Source organism: Aplidium turbinatum, chromosome 4 (assembly GCF_918807975.1).
Source record: "Aplidium turbinatum chromosome 4, kaAplTurb1.1, whole genome shotgun sequence".
In the NCBI taxonomy this organism is placed as follows: Eukaryota; Metazoa; Chordata; class Ascidiacea; order Aplousobranchia; family Polyclinidae; genus Aplidium; species Aplidium turbinatum.
The window spans coordinates 17,698,659-17,717,949 of NC_137475.1; the positions used below are offsets into that span (position 1 = coordinate 17,698,659).

Below are 19,291 nucleotides of genomic sequence, written 5' to 3' on the forward strand. Positions count from 1 at the left end.
AGTGCATTCAAGTCGTTATAGGGAAAATTGTATCTACGTGTAGGGATCGTCGAAAGCGATGACATATTGTTGATATCTTACGAGATGGAGAAGGCCATTCACTATTCGAAGCGATGCTCCACTCTAGTGGAGTCTGTGAGGTTGAGGGATGAGAAGAGAAGGGGAGAGATTGCGGCCAAGAAGCAACTGGTGAGAGCGGCTGCTTTTGGTTTTAGAACGCAGTTAACGTCCCCGTTGTATGTATCATACCAATGCAGGTTTCGATAAACTGGATGCTGAGGTCGTATATTTTGCCAACGTTCGCTATGTCGTGCAGAGTCTCAGTGTTTTTAGTTGGCTAATTTATTTATTTTGTTGAAAATTAAATAGAAATGTCATTCGTTTTCTGCCACGTGCACACCTTCTAAGATAGCGACCATCTAGAGCATATGTGTCAAACTCCCGGCCCGCGGGCCAAATCTGGCCTGCGATGCAACATTTGTTGGCCCACCGGATGGTATTAAATTCCTTTTAAATGTGGCCCGCCGATATGCTGCATCATAAACAACTTCAAGTTTTAATCGATAATATCAGTTGTTTAGTTCAGTTGTTTTTTATTTCTGACCATCATATCAAAAACAATACACGTCAACATAGCAAAGGTCGAGAAAAAGGTAGAAGCGACAAAACGCGAACGTTAAAACGTGCTTGTGACCGAAGTAAGTTATGAGTTGAAAAAAATTTGGCACGATCGCAACACCTTTAGAAAAATTTAAGATATAAAGGGAAAATAAAAAAAAGAAAATGTTACAAACAAAAAAAAATAAACAACATATATTTAGGCCATAGCTTTATTAACCCACATAGCTTTAGCTGATATATTTAAGATTTGTATGGACACTTACCTAAAATAAACAATATCGAAGTGATACGTAATTAATAAATGTTTAGTTTATAAGTACTGTAACTTACATTGCATATTTGCACGAGTCAAAGTTCTCAATATGCTTCATCAAGTTAATGTTAAGACAACAATTTATTGTTTACGTAAAAATCGTTCAAAGGACATTCCAGGTAGATTTCAGGGTTGCCATATTGACAAATTTATCGCCAAAATCCAGAAATCTGGCGATGTTTGAAGACGTTTGGCTTCATATTTATTGTTTGACGATTTGGCTCTTTTTGGCGAATTTTAAGAACTGATTTGGCTAAATTAATTCCTTTTGGCGATTTATCAATAAGCTAAAACGTGCTTGAATGCTCGGGAATTTGACACTTGAACCTAAAATTATGTCGTTAACTCACCTACTGACCTTTTTTTTATTTTTTAGTCACACTAGCCCACAGTGTTGGAAAGACCTGATTTTTCTACGTAATTTCCGCGGAGTTTAGGTAGTTTTGTGTCGGAATCGCGAATTTTTTTTCAACGAATATGATCAAAATCGCTGGCAAAACCACCTATTATTGTTGCAAAGTTGGAAGTTCCTTGAAATATATTTTACAATAAATATTGAACTAGTCTGGCCCGCGACGTACTGATTTTTTAATTTTTGCCCGAGGTGCATTTGAGTTTGACACCCCTGATCTAGAGCAACAGTTCAAAACCAGGGGTCCGCGGACCCCAAGGGGTATGCAAAGCGTTTTCAGGAGGTCCGTGCAAGTTTCCAAATTTACAGCATGATTGATAAATTACGACATTTTAAAATTGGTTGTGCTTTATTTGTGTATTACAGTGATTCTCAAACTGTGTGTCTTGACGTCCTGGTGCGTCGTTTGAAATTTCAAAAGTTGTCGCACAAAGGTTCGGTTTTCAAACTAAACACAATTCATATGAAATAGTTAAATCTTTTTAAAACGCTATGTACATTCAACTTAATTCTTTTCAGATAGAAGATTTATTGATCAATGCTGAATTCAGAAAGTAAAAGTTATTCAACATCATATTAGCACTCGCAGTTTTGCCATGATTATAATTGCAACGAAATATTGATTACAAATCAAAAAAGGGAGAAATTCTTAGAAAAGTCGCAAACATTCGACGTAGTAATTTTTAAAAAAAATATTGAAAAACGTTACAGACAGACAGAAATCTTCACATTCTCATCTGATGAGATGTCCGAAAAATTTGATTTACTTTTGAGTTATATTGTTCGTTTGTTCCTGGTCTTGTACAAAACTTTTATGCGGATATCGGACAGTAATAATTATTAGAATTTGTTCTTTGCTTGATTTTTTACTTCGGCTGTTAGCCTTGTTTAAACTTGCATCTGACGTATATGTTGTGAGAAAACTTTGAGGTGCATTTTTAACTTTCCCAAAATAAGGACTTAATGTCCCTACTCCCTAGTCTACTTCATGGTCAACGTTTTTTTTTTTGTTACAAAAAAACGTAAGGTATTGAACTACTCGTAAAGAAGATACAGAATTGAATGCGAGTGACGGCGTGTGTGTGATTTCATATGGACATAAGGAATTTTGATTTGTTTATCCTTGGTGGCTACTTTAGTCTATTTTCGGTTCAATGAAGCTTCAACTCATCCTGGTGGCTGTCACCGTTTTCTTGCTTTTATTCACCCACATACTGTCTATCACCAAATGTGACAAAAATCTTCAACTTGTGTAGCTCAGTATGGCAGCTTTGACTCCGCCAAGGGCATCATGTGATATGTGAACAGCTCCCTAGGTTGTATGTAACAGCTGTCTTGTGGCTGTTCGTCTTAACAAAGATCCCATTTGTTCAAATCTTAGCGGTAAACTTCAGATTTTACAAGAAACTTTTAGGTATTCCTCCAACGCCCTTGTTACTCTCTTAAGTTATGTTATTTTTTCATCCAGATGATATGCGGTGAGGGTGCGAGCAACCATCCCAAAGATGACCCCCCTAGACTGGTGGCCTTTATTGAGCCCAGACCAACTGCACTTACCCTCGCGAGAATGGTGAGTGGGTTATTGTAGTGGTGTGTGTTCTTATCAATGTTAATATCAAAGTCGGCTGCATTGCCAAGTGGTGAGAGCTCTGAAACGGCACTCGAAATCTTCAATCACCGGATACGACAAGCCTGGATACGACAAACAACATCAATGTTAATGTGTTTAATGTGTTTAGTTGTGTTTAATGTGTTAGTAATCACTCTTCATCCCTTTTCGATACAGTGTAAGCCAGTAAGTTTTATAGTTTATTTCAAACTAAATTCATGACCAATTATTACTTGAACAACTAATGCTCCAACTCAGTGATTTTCAGCCTGTGTTCAGTGGAACACTTGTGTTTTGTGAGAGATTGTCAGGTGTTGCGCAAAAAAAAATTATTAGTTCGACTAGTGTTCCATGGAATACTGGTAGTAGTGGAGTATGATCCGATCGAGGACCGCTGGCAGAGCCAAATGCAGAGTCTTGGCAGAGCCAAAAGCTGAGTCTTGGCAGAGCCAAAAGTAGTGCTCTGGCACTGCTTAGCAGTTGTTTTGTTTGCGCTTATTTTATGAGAAAAGCAGTGCTCTGGCAGTGGTCTTGTTTGTTTATTTTATGAGAAAAGCAGTGCTCTGGCACTGCCCTGGCAGTGGTTTTATTTCTTGTTTGTTTATTTTATGTGAAATTGACATAATTTATTTCTTGTTTGTTTATTTTATGACAATAGAAAAGCTTAAAACACACCAGAGCGCTACCGTTTGGTGAAAACAATTCCACCGCGTCACCGATGTCACAATCCTTGCGTAATCTTAATACGTCGGGAAGAAATGAAAAAGAAGTCAGTACTTTCACTAGAGACGTAAGCTGACACGGCTAGGCTTTACTGAGTTGTAGTGCGATACGCAAGGTTGTTAGATTGAGTTTATGATTTCTTTGGTTTGATATTAGTAGGTTTAACGTAAGTTAGAAAAACATGTTGTTCTGTTCTGGAGCGATGGTTGTTCATTAAAACTCACGTATCACGTGTGAAACTGCTATGTGGTCCATTGAAACATTGGCTTGTGATGATATGTCTATGAATCGTACACCTGTGTTTGTCGCATCTATCGAGACGATCGTGATTAGTTATTTGTTCCAAATTTCAATAAATTTGTTAAGTTAAAAAGTCTATTTGCAGGTTTCACTTTGCATGTTTAAACCAAGATTCATCTTTCTTTTGCCAACCATGTAATTTTAGCACGCATGAAAAACATTCTACCTAGTCTGATTCGATTGCGATGATGAAAGAATGCAGCTTCTGAAAGCTATAACTCTAGAAGAGGTTTATTTCAGTTCAAATCAATTAATTGTTTCGTTAAATGGGAAAGCCGCAAACAATGCTTGAAGCGGTGGTGTGACTTATGCAATGTCAATGCGTCATAATTTTGTAGGAGGTTGAGAATTTGTTGTTAATTACTTCCTTGCCTAGGTATTGATCACTTTATCTTACAAGATTAGTTGAATTAAAGTTTTATTTTAGTTTCATAAAAAATTATCATCTAAGTTATGTCACTTTGTTAGGTAACAATTTTCTTTGGTTGGTTTAAGTTTATCGCAATCCAGGGTTTTAAAGGGTTCCTTAGTCGCTTATCAGTTACTTTTGGGATTTATTATTTTCTTTAACATTTTGCAGTTGTCTCAAACTATATTGTAACACGGATTTTAATTCATACTCTTTAATTTCTATCCCTATATGCCCAACAGTTTACCTCCAGATCACCCAAAGACTTAACAAATCCTGTATTTTTCATCTTGTTTCAGTTGATATTTATTTTGTTAAACCTCTATTTCGTCTCTGTGTCGTGAAGGTCAGAAACGGCTTTAGTTAAAAGCTTGATACCAATTGTTTGTAACTGCAGTAAACCCTGAAGTTGTTACAACTCAAGGTTTGCAAAAGTCATAACTTTGTCGCAATGACGTAATTTCAAGTTTGTGTTTTATTTGTATTTTTGGAAATAACTTTTATGTCTTACTGTATGATGCTAACAACAACTACACAATGGCATGATAATACAACACGATGTGGTAAACGATCACTCTCTTTTACAATAAGGACACCCAAATTAACACCTACAAGACATTTTGTTTTTTGTAAGAACAGGCAAGCTCTCCCGTGATTTTGGTAGACCTAATATCCGCCATTTTGTCGAAAATGACTTTTTTGCATTTTTCTAGGTTTAAAGACTTCATGCATCTCCTGAAAAAAATTTGTGCCCTAATGTAGTATGGTTTTCGAGATAATTGGTGGGTAAAACCTAACATATTCTAATCTGTGCAAGAATAATTTTCTGAAACCTAACATATTCATCTACTCCAATCACGTAACAGGATATCATCACGTGACAGCGATAATTTCAGAAGCAATTGCAGCAGGCTATTTCACAACATCTTACATCTCTTGAGTAGTTGCATGAAGCGGATTTAAAAGCGTTTGATAAAGTAGATTGGGCGAAAATGTTGTCAAGCACTAAGTAAGCTTAATTATGTAGGCTAGCCTAAAAATGTCCATCCGAACACACTAGCTTTTCTTTTCATTAAATGCCGTATCATTTACGTCTCGCCGATCAGTATGATTTTTCGTAGCCTACTGGTGTACTGATGGCTTAGTTGACTTTACGGTACGCTAAATAACTTAGCTTGCATATGATTATTAAGATTTTAAAGCAGAGGCCCGGGAGTACGCTACTCAGTGTGTTTAGTCATTTTTAATCAACCGTCCCAGATGCTGTGTAGCCAATGAGCCAATGTAGTACGGTAGCCTTTAAGCTTAAATGAAGGCATGGTTATTAAGTAGGCTACCAGCAACTAATTTTGAGTCGGCGATAGCCTTTAACCTAGCAGGCTTCTGTGATATCAGCAAAATCATCTAGAGATTACAGTGACGAAATGATACACAGTTCTGGGAGAAATCCAGAGGCTTACCGGTACTTTAGGTTTGATTTAGGCTTACAAAGCAAACGTAGTGTGGTCAAAGCCAACATTTATCTTATATGAGGCTTTATCATACAAAAACATAACATTAAATAAGCCAATAAGGCGGTTAAAATCAACATCGAGAATATATATCAGGTTTTATCATACAAACTTTATACTTTTTTTATAATTAGTTATCTGGCAAAACCAAATATACGCCATGTTTTAATAAACAAACAAAAACTTGGCTCAAATTTAATTTTTAAAAATTTTGTTTGGTTGTCTGCTCCAGCCTTCCAAAAGTCAACTTCGAGTGTTTTATCTTGGTAATTTTACAGCTATAAACACAAAAAGTCGTTTATCTCGAAAACTTGAAAATGGCGGATATTAGGTTATGACAAATCACGGGAGAGCTGACCAACAAAACATATCATAAGTATGGCGATTTTTTGTCATTAAAGTTGCTTTTTTTGGTTGTACTAATTAACAAAAGAAATGTACTGCTCGTTTGCATTCATCAAATGCTGGCATTTGCACAACAATCTAACCTCTTAGTGTAATTTATTAACAATCGATTTCGCTATAGTACTAGCATCTTCAGCTAGCACATGTAAAAAAAGAAGAAATGTAGAACCAAAATTTTATGGTTGTGGGGTCAATATTAGAAATTATAAAGTTACCAAAAGTCACTTTTTGCGCTTTTAGGTTACTTTTCCTTTGTTAGGTCCCTTTATTTTGCATACTTTTTTGCCTAAGTTCCCTATTTATTTATCTTTCATTGCTACTGGAGAGATGAATTTACATTCTATGTAATGCCAAGATTTTTAATATATCTTCTACTATGGTACGGATTTTAGGTTTGCACATCATCATCATCATCATCATTGTCAGCCATTTTTATTCCACTGCAGGATGAAGGCCTTCCCCATATCTTTATAATTTTGTCTGTCTTTGCATGTTTGTGTCCAGTGTTTGTCGAATTGGTAGAGTTCGTCTCGCCATCTTGTTTTCTGTTTCCCTCGTTTGCGTTTATTGTCAAGCGGTATCCAGTCAGTAGCTCTTCTTGTCCATCTGTTGTCGGTTGTTCGCATGATATGTCCTGCCCAATTCCACTTTAAACTTTTTATTGTTTCAATGATGTCTTTGATTTGTGTTTGTTGTCGTATCCATTTGGCTGGTTTCCTGTCTTTCCACGTAATGCCTAAGAGTACTTTTTCATGTGATCTTTGTGCAGTGCGTAGTTTGAGTGTGAGTGCTTTCGTTAAGTTCCATGTTTCTGCTCCGTATGTCATTGTTGGGAGAATCCATTGATTATATACTTTTCTTTTCATTGAGATCGGTAATTTACTTTTAAATATTGAACTCGCTCTTCCAAATGCCTGCCAACCAAGTGTAATTCTTCTTTTAATTTCTTCTTCTTTATCAGGTGATGTGGTTACTATTTGACCAAGGTATGTGTATTTGTGTACGTTTTGGAGATTGATTCCATCTAATGTAATGTTTTGGTTTCCTTTGACATGGTGATTGAACATAACTTGAGTTTTAGTCAAATTCATTTTGAGACCGACCTCTTTGCTTGTCTCTTCGAGTTCAGTCAACATTGTTTGGAGTTCATTGGGTGTTGAAGATCGCCCAAAATCGCCCAAATCATAAGTCTACAACAGTCCATTTATTCTGAGTTTTTTTTTGTTTGTTTTTTTATATATGTATATAAAGATGTTTGGTTCAGATTCTGTAAGAGACTTGCCTATCAAGTTTCCTCAGGTGCGATTCTGCATGAGGTGATCACAAGAGTGTTTTTGAAATTATCAGGTGAGACATTGTCGATCTATGACGTGCTCAGGTGATGGTTACCAATAGGGTTTTTAGATAAACTTCTGAGTGTTGTTGTCATTTCAAGTTTTATTTTAAACTATTTGTAGCCTAATGATAAAGAGACAAGATTTTCTAAATATGAGAAACAAACGCAAGTTTAGACAATTACTTTGTATAAAAGAAACACACAAATGAACAGTTGAACACCTAACACAAACCTCATACTATATGACTTTTAAAATGATAATGAAAACAAACAATCAATTTTTAGCACAACGTTTACAACGCATAACTTCTCAAGCGTGATGATGATTATGTGCTTGATCTGATACAGACGTTGGCGATCATGGTCTTCCAAACTTCTCTGTCATTTACCATTCGTATAAAATCGTTTGTTTTGACTGCTGTGTTTGTGGCGTATTGATCCCTGTTTAAATAAGTTAATCTTTGTCGACCTTTGCTTCTTTTTCCCTGCATCATCCCCAATAGTGCTAATTTTTCCAAATCTCCATGTCTGTGAATATGACCTACAAATTGCATCTGGCACCTTCTAACTGTTGTTATTAATCTCTTTTCTGTTTTTGCCAGTTTCATAACTTCGTCATTACTCTTCTTTTCAGTCTAAGATATCCTCAACATCCTTCTGAGAAATCACATCTCAGCAGTCTCTAGTCTTTTCTTCATATTTTTACTTATTGTCCAGCTTTCAAATCGTAGGTTAGCATTGATTCTACATATGCTTTTAAAACTTTAATTTTGGTCTTTATTGTCATTTTGCGATTCATGAAGACTGTGCTCATTTTACTGAAAGTATCCTTTGCTATAGCGATTATCTTTTTAATTTCAGTGTCACTACTTTTGCCATCGGAAGTTATAATATACCCAAGATATTTAAATTTATCAACTTGTTTCACTGTAACGCTATTGAGTATAATGCTGCAATTTGGATAAGTTTTCTTTTTTGATACCGTCATGCATTCTGTTTTTCTTGAATTTAACTCTAAACCCATTGCTTTACTCTTATTGACAACAGAATTTAATAAGTCCTCTAGATTATTTGCAGATTCTGCTATCAAGACTGTATTATCAGCGTATCTCAAGTTTGTTATATTTTCTCCTCCAACCTTTGCTCCATTCGTATATTCGATGTCTCTCAAAATTATCTCACTGTAAACGTTGAAAAGGTCGGGAGATAGGACGCATCCTTGTCTGACGCCACGTCGTATCGGTTTAAATTCGCTAAGATCGTTATTTATACGTATTGCAGCCGTTTGTTCCCAATAGAGGTTTCGTATGACTCTGAGGTCTTTTCCGTCGATATAAAGAGAATGCAGTATATGGAATAAATTGGCATGTTGAACCTTATCAAAAGCTTTAGAAACGTCTATGACACATAGATAAAGATCCTTGGTCTTTTCTATATTTCTCTCTGTTAACATTTTTAATGTAAAAATTCCATTTCTGGTCCCTTTGTCTGGTACAAATCGAAACTGTGCTGTTGAAATTTCCGGTTTTAGTTTTGGTCTCAATCTCATCATCATGATTCGGAATAGGGTCTTTATTAGGTGACTGGTAAGGCTAATTGTTCTGTGGAGTGAGTATTCTGTTGCTCCAGTTTTCTTTGGTAAAGCTATGAATATGAAACGTACCATATCACTAGAGATATTTCTAGTGTCATAAATATGACTTAAGATCTCAGTGGTTAGGTCTAAACCCCACTCATCTAAAGCTTCGATAATTTCAATTGAGATATTATCTGGTCCAACTGCCCTTCCATGTTTTGTTTTGTTCATAGCGTTTCTTACTTCTTCTTTCATAATAGCAGGACCTTCCACTAGCAAGTTTCCCTTTTTGATGCAAAGTACGCACATTCCACGTTCCTATGCGTTTTGGTTTAACTTTGCTGACAGTCGCATTATTATAACGATTGGGAGCCACCTGTCGCACACGGCAATCCCTTCCGAGCGAAGTGTTTACCTTGTAAACCCCATTTACGCTGTTCGTCTGCCTTTTTATTTGGCTGACCATAATTTTCTTTGCAATAAGATAGCACACAGTGGTTTGCAGTTGCCTTCTGTGTGGGCAGTGTACTTACAGGACGAGGGTCCTAGTCATTGTACCTTGTTCGGTATCTTCTGCCTAGCACCGTGAGAAATAAAACCAGTTCTGAAGCCATATCAGCTGCCTTTACTCCTCATCCGTCACCTGCTTACCATTTCCGTGTCCCTGATCGGAGGGCAAGTGGTTTCTCATACGTGCCCACGGTACGACCCCAGACTGCGGAAGGGAGGCGCGCCTTACTGTACACCATCCTCCATGGGTAGTCCACAGGAAAGTGTAGCCTACCCATGCCGCTACCTAAAGTCAAGCATAGGGAAGCTAAAAGAATAGCGAAGGAACCTAGAAACTGGAAGTTTTGTTTTTATAGCAAAGCGCAGAAATATAAATTAAATAAATAAATTTCAATTAATTTTTCTTTAAATAAATTTTCTTTTCAACCTGTACAAAAAAAATTATGAGTTTTAATTTGTAATTTTGTGAAACAAAAGATGAAATTTGGGAGAGATATGTTGAGACGATTGTCAGATCGTCAAGTGTGCAGAGGCCTGTTATTTTGTTGGGAGGGAAATAGATGGGACACCCAAAGATGATGTGGTTGGCTGTTTGCTCCGTCGCACTGCACTGACACACAGCAGAGTCGCTCATGCCCCAGCGTGTTAAGCAAGCATTGAAGCCACCAACTCCCGTTCTTAATCGTAAGGTAAGGTGAACGAAAAAGATGCAAGGTAAAACGGAGACGAACATGGAGAGGTGTTGTACAACTGACTTGTCAAGCATCAAGAAGCAAAAAGAATAACAAAGGAACTAGCAACTGAAAGTTTCTTTTTTGTAACAAAACACATATTGTCCTTTGCTTTATTTTTTTTAGTTCAATTTTGATTTAACCCTTTACAGGCGGCGAAGACTATCTCTCGTTATTTGTTAGTGATTTTTTTGTAAATTGTAGTTTTTAGTCCAACTAAGAATATTTTATGAAAAAAATTTAAAATTTTTATTTCTTTGTTTGATTTTTATTATGTTCCCAAAATGGGAACGTTGGTATGTAAAGGTACCAAAACATATCGTAACGTGTTTTGTATTTGAATACGACGTAAGCTTGGGTAGCCTACTTTATTCGATACAATAGCATTGAAAAAGACAATAAACAAAATTACACACGTTTAAGAGATCCACAAACAACAAATGTACTTTCTACCATTGTACTTTCTACCATGTAACTGTACTTACTACAACCATAGGCGCCTAACTATTTTTTTGGCCGTGGGGGCGAAAGCGTGTTTCATCAGCAGCAACGTAAATTCAGCGAAATGTCACGCAGATGGATGACGTAATTATGTCGTCACACTAGGATTGCTTTTATTGCCACACTCGAAGTTATCGCTTCGTTCGACCTACCGTTAATTATTATAAACAAAACTCGACCAAAACACATGCTATGCGTCTGCGTTGGCTAGCGGTTGATGGACTGCGACTCTTTAAGCTAAGCACAACCTAAAGTTTAGCAACGAACTAGATTTGTTAGCATGAAACAAGAGACGAAAAGTTTTACTAAAAGGTATTGTCTGTAAATGGAATGAAAATACTAACTTGATCATACGCTTGAAAATATACCTGTTGAAAGTAAAATCATTCATGTTTACATCAATTCAACAGCGAACAGCACGTCACCTTGAATACATTTAAAAGTTTCTGACATCCGTAAACAGCCCTTGAAAAATAGTCACGGAGAGACGTTTGATTAAGTTTTCGACTTAACATTGCTCCCTTTTCACTACAATGTCGCAACTTATCATTGACCAGCTTTCAAGTTTCAATTGGCTGTAATACGCCCGTTTTCGTGTTGCAGATGAAACAAAAAATGCGCATATTTCCCGCCTTTGATCGGGTTTCTATGGCAACGGGTTTCTATGGCTTCTATTTCTATTTGGGTTTCTACGGGTTTCTACGGGCTTACGGGTTTCTACGGGTTTCTACTTCTACTTGGGCTTCTATTTCTATTTGGCTTTCACGGGTTTCTATTTCTATTTTCTATGGCGATCGGGTTTCTATGGCAACTAACTGACATTGCCGTCGGCTGCAGCGTGGGTCAGGTGTATGTCGGAAGGCGTACACCGATGCATAGCGCTCAAGTCCGCTTTCCCGCAATGCAGGATAAAGATAAACAAACAAACAAACAAACGGTCGTGTGTGCGCCATGCAGTCTGCGCGAGTCCGTTGTTGCGTTGATTATGCGGCGTGTGCGCAATGCGGTTTGTACCAGCCCTTGTTGCGTTGGTTAGTGGTTACCTCGGGCCGAGACTTCAAGTTCATTTTCACAGCAAGCGATTCACTGCCGCGACAATTCTCTGCAGAGGTTTCGACTTTCGAAAGCGACATCGAGTCTGTTTGCAAGCGCATTAAGCTAAACGCACGCTGCGTCAACGTAGCAAATTATGTTGTTTTTGAGTGCATTCAACATCTGATGACATTGAATCGACGCAAAATGGTAGATTTTTGCTATGTCTCAGGCAGCAAAATCAGTCATTTTTACATTAATTCAACGTCTGCAGACGTTAAATCAATGTAAAATTGACAGATTTTTTTGTCTGGGGTGGGATTGTAGCATCGCTACTCGTTCTAGTGATTATTTAGCGCAAAGCTGTTGTGGTTTGCTTTTACAAATGTTTTCCTGCTGCCGATCGCTAGTTCATCTATTGTTTTATGTATCAATGCAGCATAAAAGGTTGCTCCCATGCATAAATATGCGTGGGGCCTGGCCCCCACGCCCCCACGGGTTAGGCGCCTATGACTACAACTATATACCCTGTCACTAACTTTATTTTTGGTGGTATACGTCACTGCATAACATATTCATCCGTTTTTCGCATTTTGTGCATCGCGACCTTGTATTTTTCATGTACACTACACATCTTCCTTGTGACGATGATACAAGAAAATGATTCAACGAGTCGAATCGCACTGTTGCAAACGGAGGTGCAGTAGGTTCCCTAAGTCGACACCTAGCTCACCTAGGTTTCTTCACTTCCACCAATGACCGAGCAATCTCGCGCCTGAGCTGAAGGGGGTTTTCAGAACATTGTTTTCCGTGATATTAAAAACGGAAGGCAGCTACAATTTGAAAGGTTGACAATATGGGCAAAAATATTCCACCACCATTTTTTTAATCGAAGTCGTGGCCGGTAAGAAGATAGCAACTTGTCACATACATCCACACTCCCCATTCCCTGATTGTACATAGCAATCATAAATGGTTGTGTCACTGATTTTTTCTTATGTTTTACTTTTCGTTGAACTGTTTGAGTTGGTGCTACACCGCAGTAATTGCTTGCAACAGCGACAGCACAATTATCGTTCCATCTGGCACAAATTACAATGCCGTCTGATCAGTAATCAAATTCTCCTCTAGGCTTTTTCTGGAAGGTTTTCTCACTGGAGAGAGGACAGGAGCCGGTCCTGTTCTCTCTAATTGTACCACATGGCTTGTGAAAAAATTGTCAAAGAGAATAATATGTTGGTCTTTGCGGCAACACATGACAACATTGTCTCAACTACGTGTGTTCCCAAAGGTTTAGCTCTTCTTTCATCTTTACCGCAGTAGATTTCGAAGTTGTAGGGATAACCATCGGAGCTACACAACATCCGTAACTTGTAACCAAACTTTACTGGCTTTCCATTTACATATTGTTTTGTATTGTGTAGTCCTCGATAAGGAACCATCGATTCGTCAATGGTTAGTAACTGGTGAAATGTACCAAATTGTTGACAATTTGACCTTAGCATATCTAACAACGGCAGTAGCCTACCTTGGCCATTTTAGACTGAGCTAGATTGTGATTTTCAGCCAGGTGCAAGTACGTTTTTATATTGCGGAAACGGTCTCTGCTTATGGTCTTAGAAAATATTGGTGCCTCCGGCTCCATGCCATCTGCTGTGCACCAATAGTCATTTTCTGATAGAAGACTGTGGTAGTGTGGTAACCACTGACAGTAATTAGTAAGCCAATAAGTTTTCTCATATCAACCTCATCAACTTTGAAGTTTATCATATTCTTGTCTCTCCTTGTATATAAGCTTGTTTGCTCTACGAGTAAAGAGAACATGTCATCAGTAAAGAACAGAGAAAATATCTCAAACATACTTTTCTCTCCATGAGCTTGAACCTTTTCGGATTGATGCAGTTCTTTCGGGTCGCTCAGTGATGTTTTGTCTTTTTTTTCGTCATCTGCAAGCTCTTTTCGTTCTTTCGATAGAAGTCATAGAAGTGTTTTCTGCTTAAGATCAAGCTGTGAAAACATCAAGCTGTGACAGCATCAAGCTGTGAAAATGTTCTCTTGGTAAAAGTAGTGAGAACTTTTTTGAGATAAACTCCGTTATTTGTGTATCACATGTTGCCAACGTTCCCATTTTGGGAACAACGTATAAATTTAATTATGTGAAGAAAAATGTTAAAAATAACAAAACAAATGGTAGGGGAAACAAGTTATTAGTAATAATCTCACATAAAAAACGCAAATATTTTGAAAAAAAGTTTAATTTGTGTTTTCGAGAAACACTTTTTTTCGAAAGATGAAAAATATGATTTTTGACTAAATCCATCGCTTTCACAAAGGAAAAATTTTGCAAATATTATTTTTTCAACAAATGCATCTGAAACAATAATCATTCAACAACAATATCCAAAACAAATTTTTTTTAAATGAAGTCTGTGTAATGCTGTGAGTGACTTCAACCCCATGTTCCCGAACGTTTTAAAAAATGTATGCTATATAATAAAATATAGTAAAACATATATTATAAAATATACAATTATATTATACTTATTCATATGAAATATAGTAATATATATCAATATACTATAAATCTTCTAGTTCTTTCTGGTTTTTCTTTCGTCGTCATGTGTCGTCTTTGAACCGAAGGTTGTTTGACACTTGCTTCCACACGTCACGTTTTTAGTATTCATTTTGCCTTTCAATGCTTGACAAACCAGTCACTGGTGTACAACATCTCTCCAAGTTCGTATCCTTCTCCCCTTTCATCTCTTTCCCTCCACCGCACCTTCAATAACCAATTGATGCATCTGGTCTGACGATCCCCTCAACATATGTCCTCAAATTTCATCTTTTGTTTTACAAAATCGCAAACTAAAACTTGTAAAGGTCTACTCAATTAAATTACAAATTAAAACTTATGAAATTTCTTATAAATTTGTAAACGAAAATTTATTTGAAGGACAACTCTGTGCTTTGCGATAAAACAGAAACTTCCAGCTGTTCTGTTAGTTCCAACGCTATTCTTTTTGCTTCTCGGTGCTTGACAAGTTGTACAACACCTCTCCAAGTTCGTCTCCGTTTTACCTTGCATCTTTTTACGTTCACCTTACCTTACGATTAAGAACGGGAGTTGGCGGCTTCAATGCTTACTTAACACGCTGGGGCATGAGCGACTCTGCTGTGTGTCAGTGCAGTGCGACGGAGCAAACAGCCAACCACATCATCTTTGGGTGTCTCATCTATTCCCCTCCCAACCGAATAACATGCCTCTGCGCACTTGACGATCTGACGAAAAGTTGGTTCAAAGTCCTTCCTTTTGGCTAACCACAAACTTTCTGCTTCATACGAACAACGACGACCTTACCTTCAACACCCAATTGATGTCTGACAATCGTCTCAACATAATATGTCTCCCAAGTTTCATCTTTTGTTTCACAAAATTACAAATTAAAACTCATAAATTTTTATAAATTTTGAAAAGAAAATTTATTTAAAGGACAGCTCTGCGCTTTACTACAAAAACTAAACTCCCAGTTGCTAGTTCCCACGCTATTCTTTTTGCTTCCCTATTCTTGACAAGTTACGCGTTGTAAACGTTGTGCTAAAAATTGATTGTTTGTTTTCATCATCATCTTAAAAGTCATATAGTATGAGGTTTGTGTTAGGTGTTCTACTGTTCATTTGTGTGTTTCTTTTATACAAAAGTAATTGTCTAAACTTGCGTTTGTTTCTCATATTTAGAAAATCTTGTCTCTTTATCATTACAAATAGTTTAAAATAAAACTTGAAATGACAACAACACTCAGAAGTTTATCTAAAAACCCTATTGGTAACCATCACCTGAGCACGTCATAGATCGACCTTGTCTCACCTGATAATTTCAAGCACATCTCTTGTGATCACCTCATGCAGAATCGCACCTGAGGAAACTTGATAGGCAAGTCTCTTACAGAATCTGAACTAAACATCTTCATAAAAAAAAACTCAGAGTAAATGGACTGCTGTCAACTTATTATGATATGTTTTGTTGGTCTGCTTGCGTGTTCTTACAAAAAACAAACTGCCTTGTAGGTGTTAATTTGGTGTCCCTATTGTAAAAGAGAGTGGTCGTTTACCACGTCCCGTTATTGTATTATAATGTTATTCTGTAGTTGTTGTTAGCATCATACAATAAGATATAAAAATTATTTACGTCATTGCGACAAAGTTATGACTTTTGCAAACCTTGAGTTGTAACAACTTCAGGGTTTACTACAGTTACAAACAATTGGTATCAAGCTTTTAACTAAAGCCGTTTCTGACCTTCACGACACTGAAACGAAATAGAGGTTTACCAAAACAAATATCAGCTGAAACAAGATGAAAAATACAGGATTTGTAAAGTCTTTGGGTGATCTGGAGGTAAACTGTTGGACATATAGGGATAGAAATTAAAGAGTATGAATTAAAATCCGTGTTACAATATAGTTTGAGGCAACTGCGAAAGGTTACAGAAAATAATAAATCCCAAAAGTAACTGATAAGCGACTAAGGAACCCTTTCCAACCCTGGATTGCGATAAACTTAAACCAACCAAAGAAAATTGTTACCTAACAAAGTGACATAACTTAGATGATAATTTTTTATGAAACTAAAATAAAACTTTAATTCAACTAATCTTGTAAAATAAAGTGATCAATACCTAGGCAAGGAATTAATTACAACAAATTCTCAACCTCCTACAAAACTATGACGCATTGACATTGCATAAGTCACGCCACCGCTTCAAGCATTGTTTGCGGCTTTCCCATTTAACGAAACAATTAATTGATTTGAACTGAAATAAACCTCTTCTAGAGTTGTAGCTTTCAGAAGCTGCATTCTTTCATCATCGCAATCGAATCCGACTAGGTAGAATGTTTTTCATGCGTGCTAAGATTACATGGTTGGCAAAAGAAAGATGAATCTTGGTTTAAACATGCAAAGTGAAACCTGCAAATATTTTAACTTAACAAATTTATTGAAACTTTGAACAAACAACTAATAAAGCCTAGCCGTGTCAGCTTACGTCTCTAGGGAAAGTACCGACTTCTTTTTCATTTCTTCCCGACGTATTAAGATTACGCAAGGATTGTGACATCGGTGACGCGGTGGAATTGTTTTCACTAAACGGTAGCGCTCTGGTGTGTTTTAAGCTTTTCTATTCTCATAAAATAAACAAACAAGAAATAATACTCAGCTTTCACTACTTTTCGACACTGCTGCCAGACGTTAAGGACATTGTCAGGACTCTTGCTCTGTTAGGACTTAGCTTGTCTCATAATATAATCAAATAAGAAATAATGTCAATTTCACATAAAATAAACAAACAAGAAATAATACTCAGCTTAGTTTCACTGCTTTTCTACATTGCTTCTTGCACTGTACTGGCAAACGTAGCATTGTAAGGGAACTGTCTTTCTCACAAAATAAAACAAACAAGAAATAAATAATATCAATTTCACATGAAATAAACAAACAAGAAATAATACTTAGCAAGCACTGCTTTGCCACACTGTTTCTTGTTCTGTACTGCCAGACGCAGCATTGTAAGGGACTGTCTTTCTCACAAAATAAAACGAACAAGAAATAAATAATAATAATGCTTTTATTTGCGCCCATTGCGATAACATACAGTAGACTGCGATACAACAGACGACAGGAAGCAGCGAAGTGACATATAGTCTTCGAGTTAGCTGCTCCCCTTATTTTGGCTTGACTTAAGTGTCTTTGCCGAGACACAGCCGCGTGCTCTTGTTATAAACGCTTTTATTAAAAATAGTCACTTTTGTTAATATTTTGTCATATTGCCCTTGTTTTTGATAACCATTTGCAAGCGTTTGGGCATAAAGTCGCTTAAATTTCTAAAATAATCCGGTGTCAATTCCAGGCACCACACTTTTTTCAGCTCTTCTTTAAGAGTATCCAGGTTAGGAGCTTTTTTTTTCGGCCATTGTTCTCTTCATTTTGTGCCAGCAATTTTCGATGGGATTTAAATCCGGGCTGTTGCCAGGTCATTCAAGAACATTTATCTGTTGCTGTTCAAGGAATCTTGTTACTTTTTTGGCTTTGTGGCAGGGTGCACTATCATGCATGAACACCTCGGAGCCATGAATGTGGAAGAAATTGAGCATATGCTCCTCCGAAACTTGCATATAAAGATCAGCGTTCATTTTTTTTGTTTTTTGGAAGAAAGCACAGGCCTCCCCTCCCCTTCTCTCCACAAAAAATTCCCCACAGCATGACTGACTGTGGGTGTTTAACAGTCGGAACCGTATATCGAGGATCAAAACGATCAGATGACCTTGGACGCCGCACCGTAGTAGACCCCATCTTAATAACCTGGAAGTTGCTCTCATCAGAGAACATTACTTTTCTCCATTGTTCAGTGGTCCAATGAGCATATTTCTTAGCAAATACTAGCCGTTGTTTTTTCATCCGCTCATTGATAAGAGGCTTTTTGGCAGCTTTACGGCTCGGAAGATCCAAGTCCTTTTGGAGGCGGTGATGAACTGTCCGGATTTTTACATGCTGCAGCAGATCTGGATGAAGAGCTTGCAGGCCTAATGCTGTTAAACGAGGGTTCTTTTGTATTTCTCGTTTCATGATGGTGTCAGTTTGTTTAGATGTTTTTTTCTTCTTCCTCCACCAAACTTATGCTTGGGAACTGTTCTGCATGGAAGATTTTTGGCTGCAGCCAAGAGCCTCATAATGGTTGCTTTTCCTCTTCCACTTCGCTTGCATATGACTTTTATTGGCACATTTCCCTGCCTCCATGCAAGAATACGAGCCTTCTCTTCATTACTAGTGTACTTTCCAGGCATGACAAGTTTACTACAAAAATATTTACTCACCTCCGAAAACTTTTACTTTGGATTCTCTTATGCTTTCAAATTAACTATGATTCTCCCAGAACTTCCTCTGAATTCTCATCACTATTTTATTCTAATAAAATGCCCAAAGCAATTCTACAGTAACATTGTCTTGCTAATAGCCCATTGTGTACGTATTATACATCATAATCATAATTGATTTGAGTGAAACAATTGCCTTTAATGCAATACACAATGGTTTAATACTTATTGCAATTAAAAACGTGTGAAAATGATCGAGGTCTCAAGTCATTTTGCGGTAGCTGTAACAAGCAATAAGACCACTGTCAGGGCAGTGCCAGAACACTGATTTTCTCATAAAATAAACAAACCAGAAATAAGACCACTGCCAGGGCAGTGACAGAGCACTGCTTTTCTCATAAAATAAGCAAACAAGACAACTGCCAGGTAGTGCCTT

At 37.2% G+C, this 19,291-nt stretch overlaps 1 protein-coding gene across 1 annotated transcript in view; it reads left to right on the forward strand.

Moving 5' to 3' along the window:
* Nucleotides 1-19,291, forward strand: part of LOC145768195 (von Willebrand factor A domain-containing protein 3A-like) — an 82,631-nt gene that overhangs the window by 32,542 nt on the left and 30,798 nt on the right. The window contains exons 20-21 of the mRNA XM_082579673.1: nucleotides 44-189; nucleotides 2,815-2,916. Of these exons, the coding sequence (XP_082435799.1) occupies nucleotides 44-189; nucleotides 2,815-2,916 (248 nt within the window). The remainder of the gene's footprint in view (nucleotides 1-43; nucleotides 190-2,814; nucleotides 2,917-19,291) is intronic.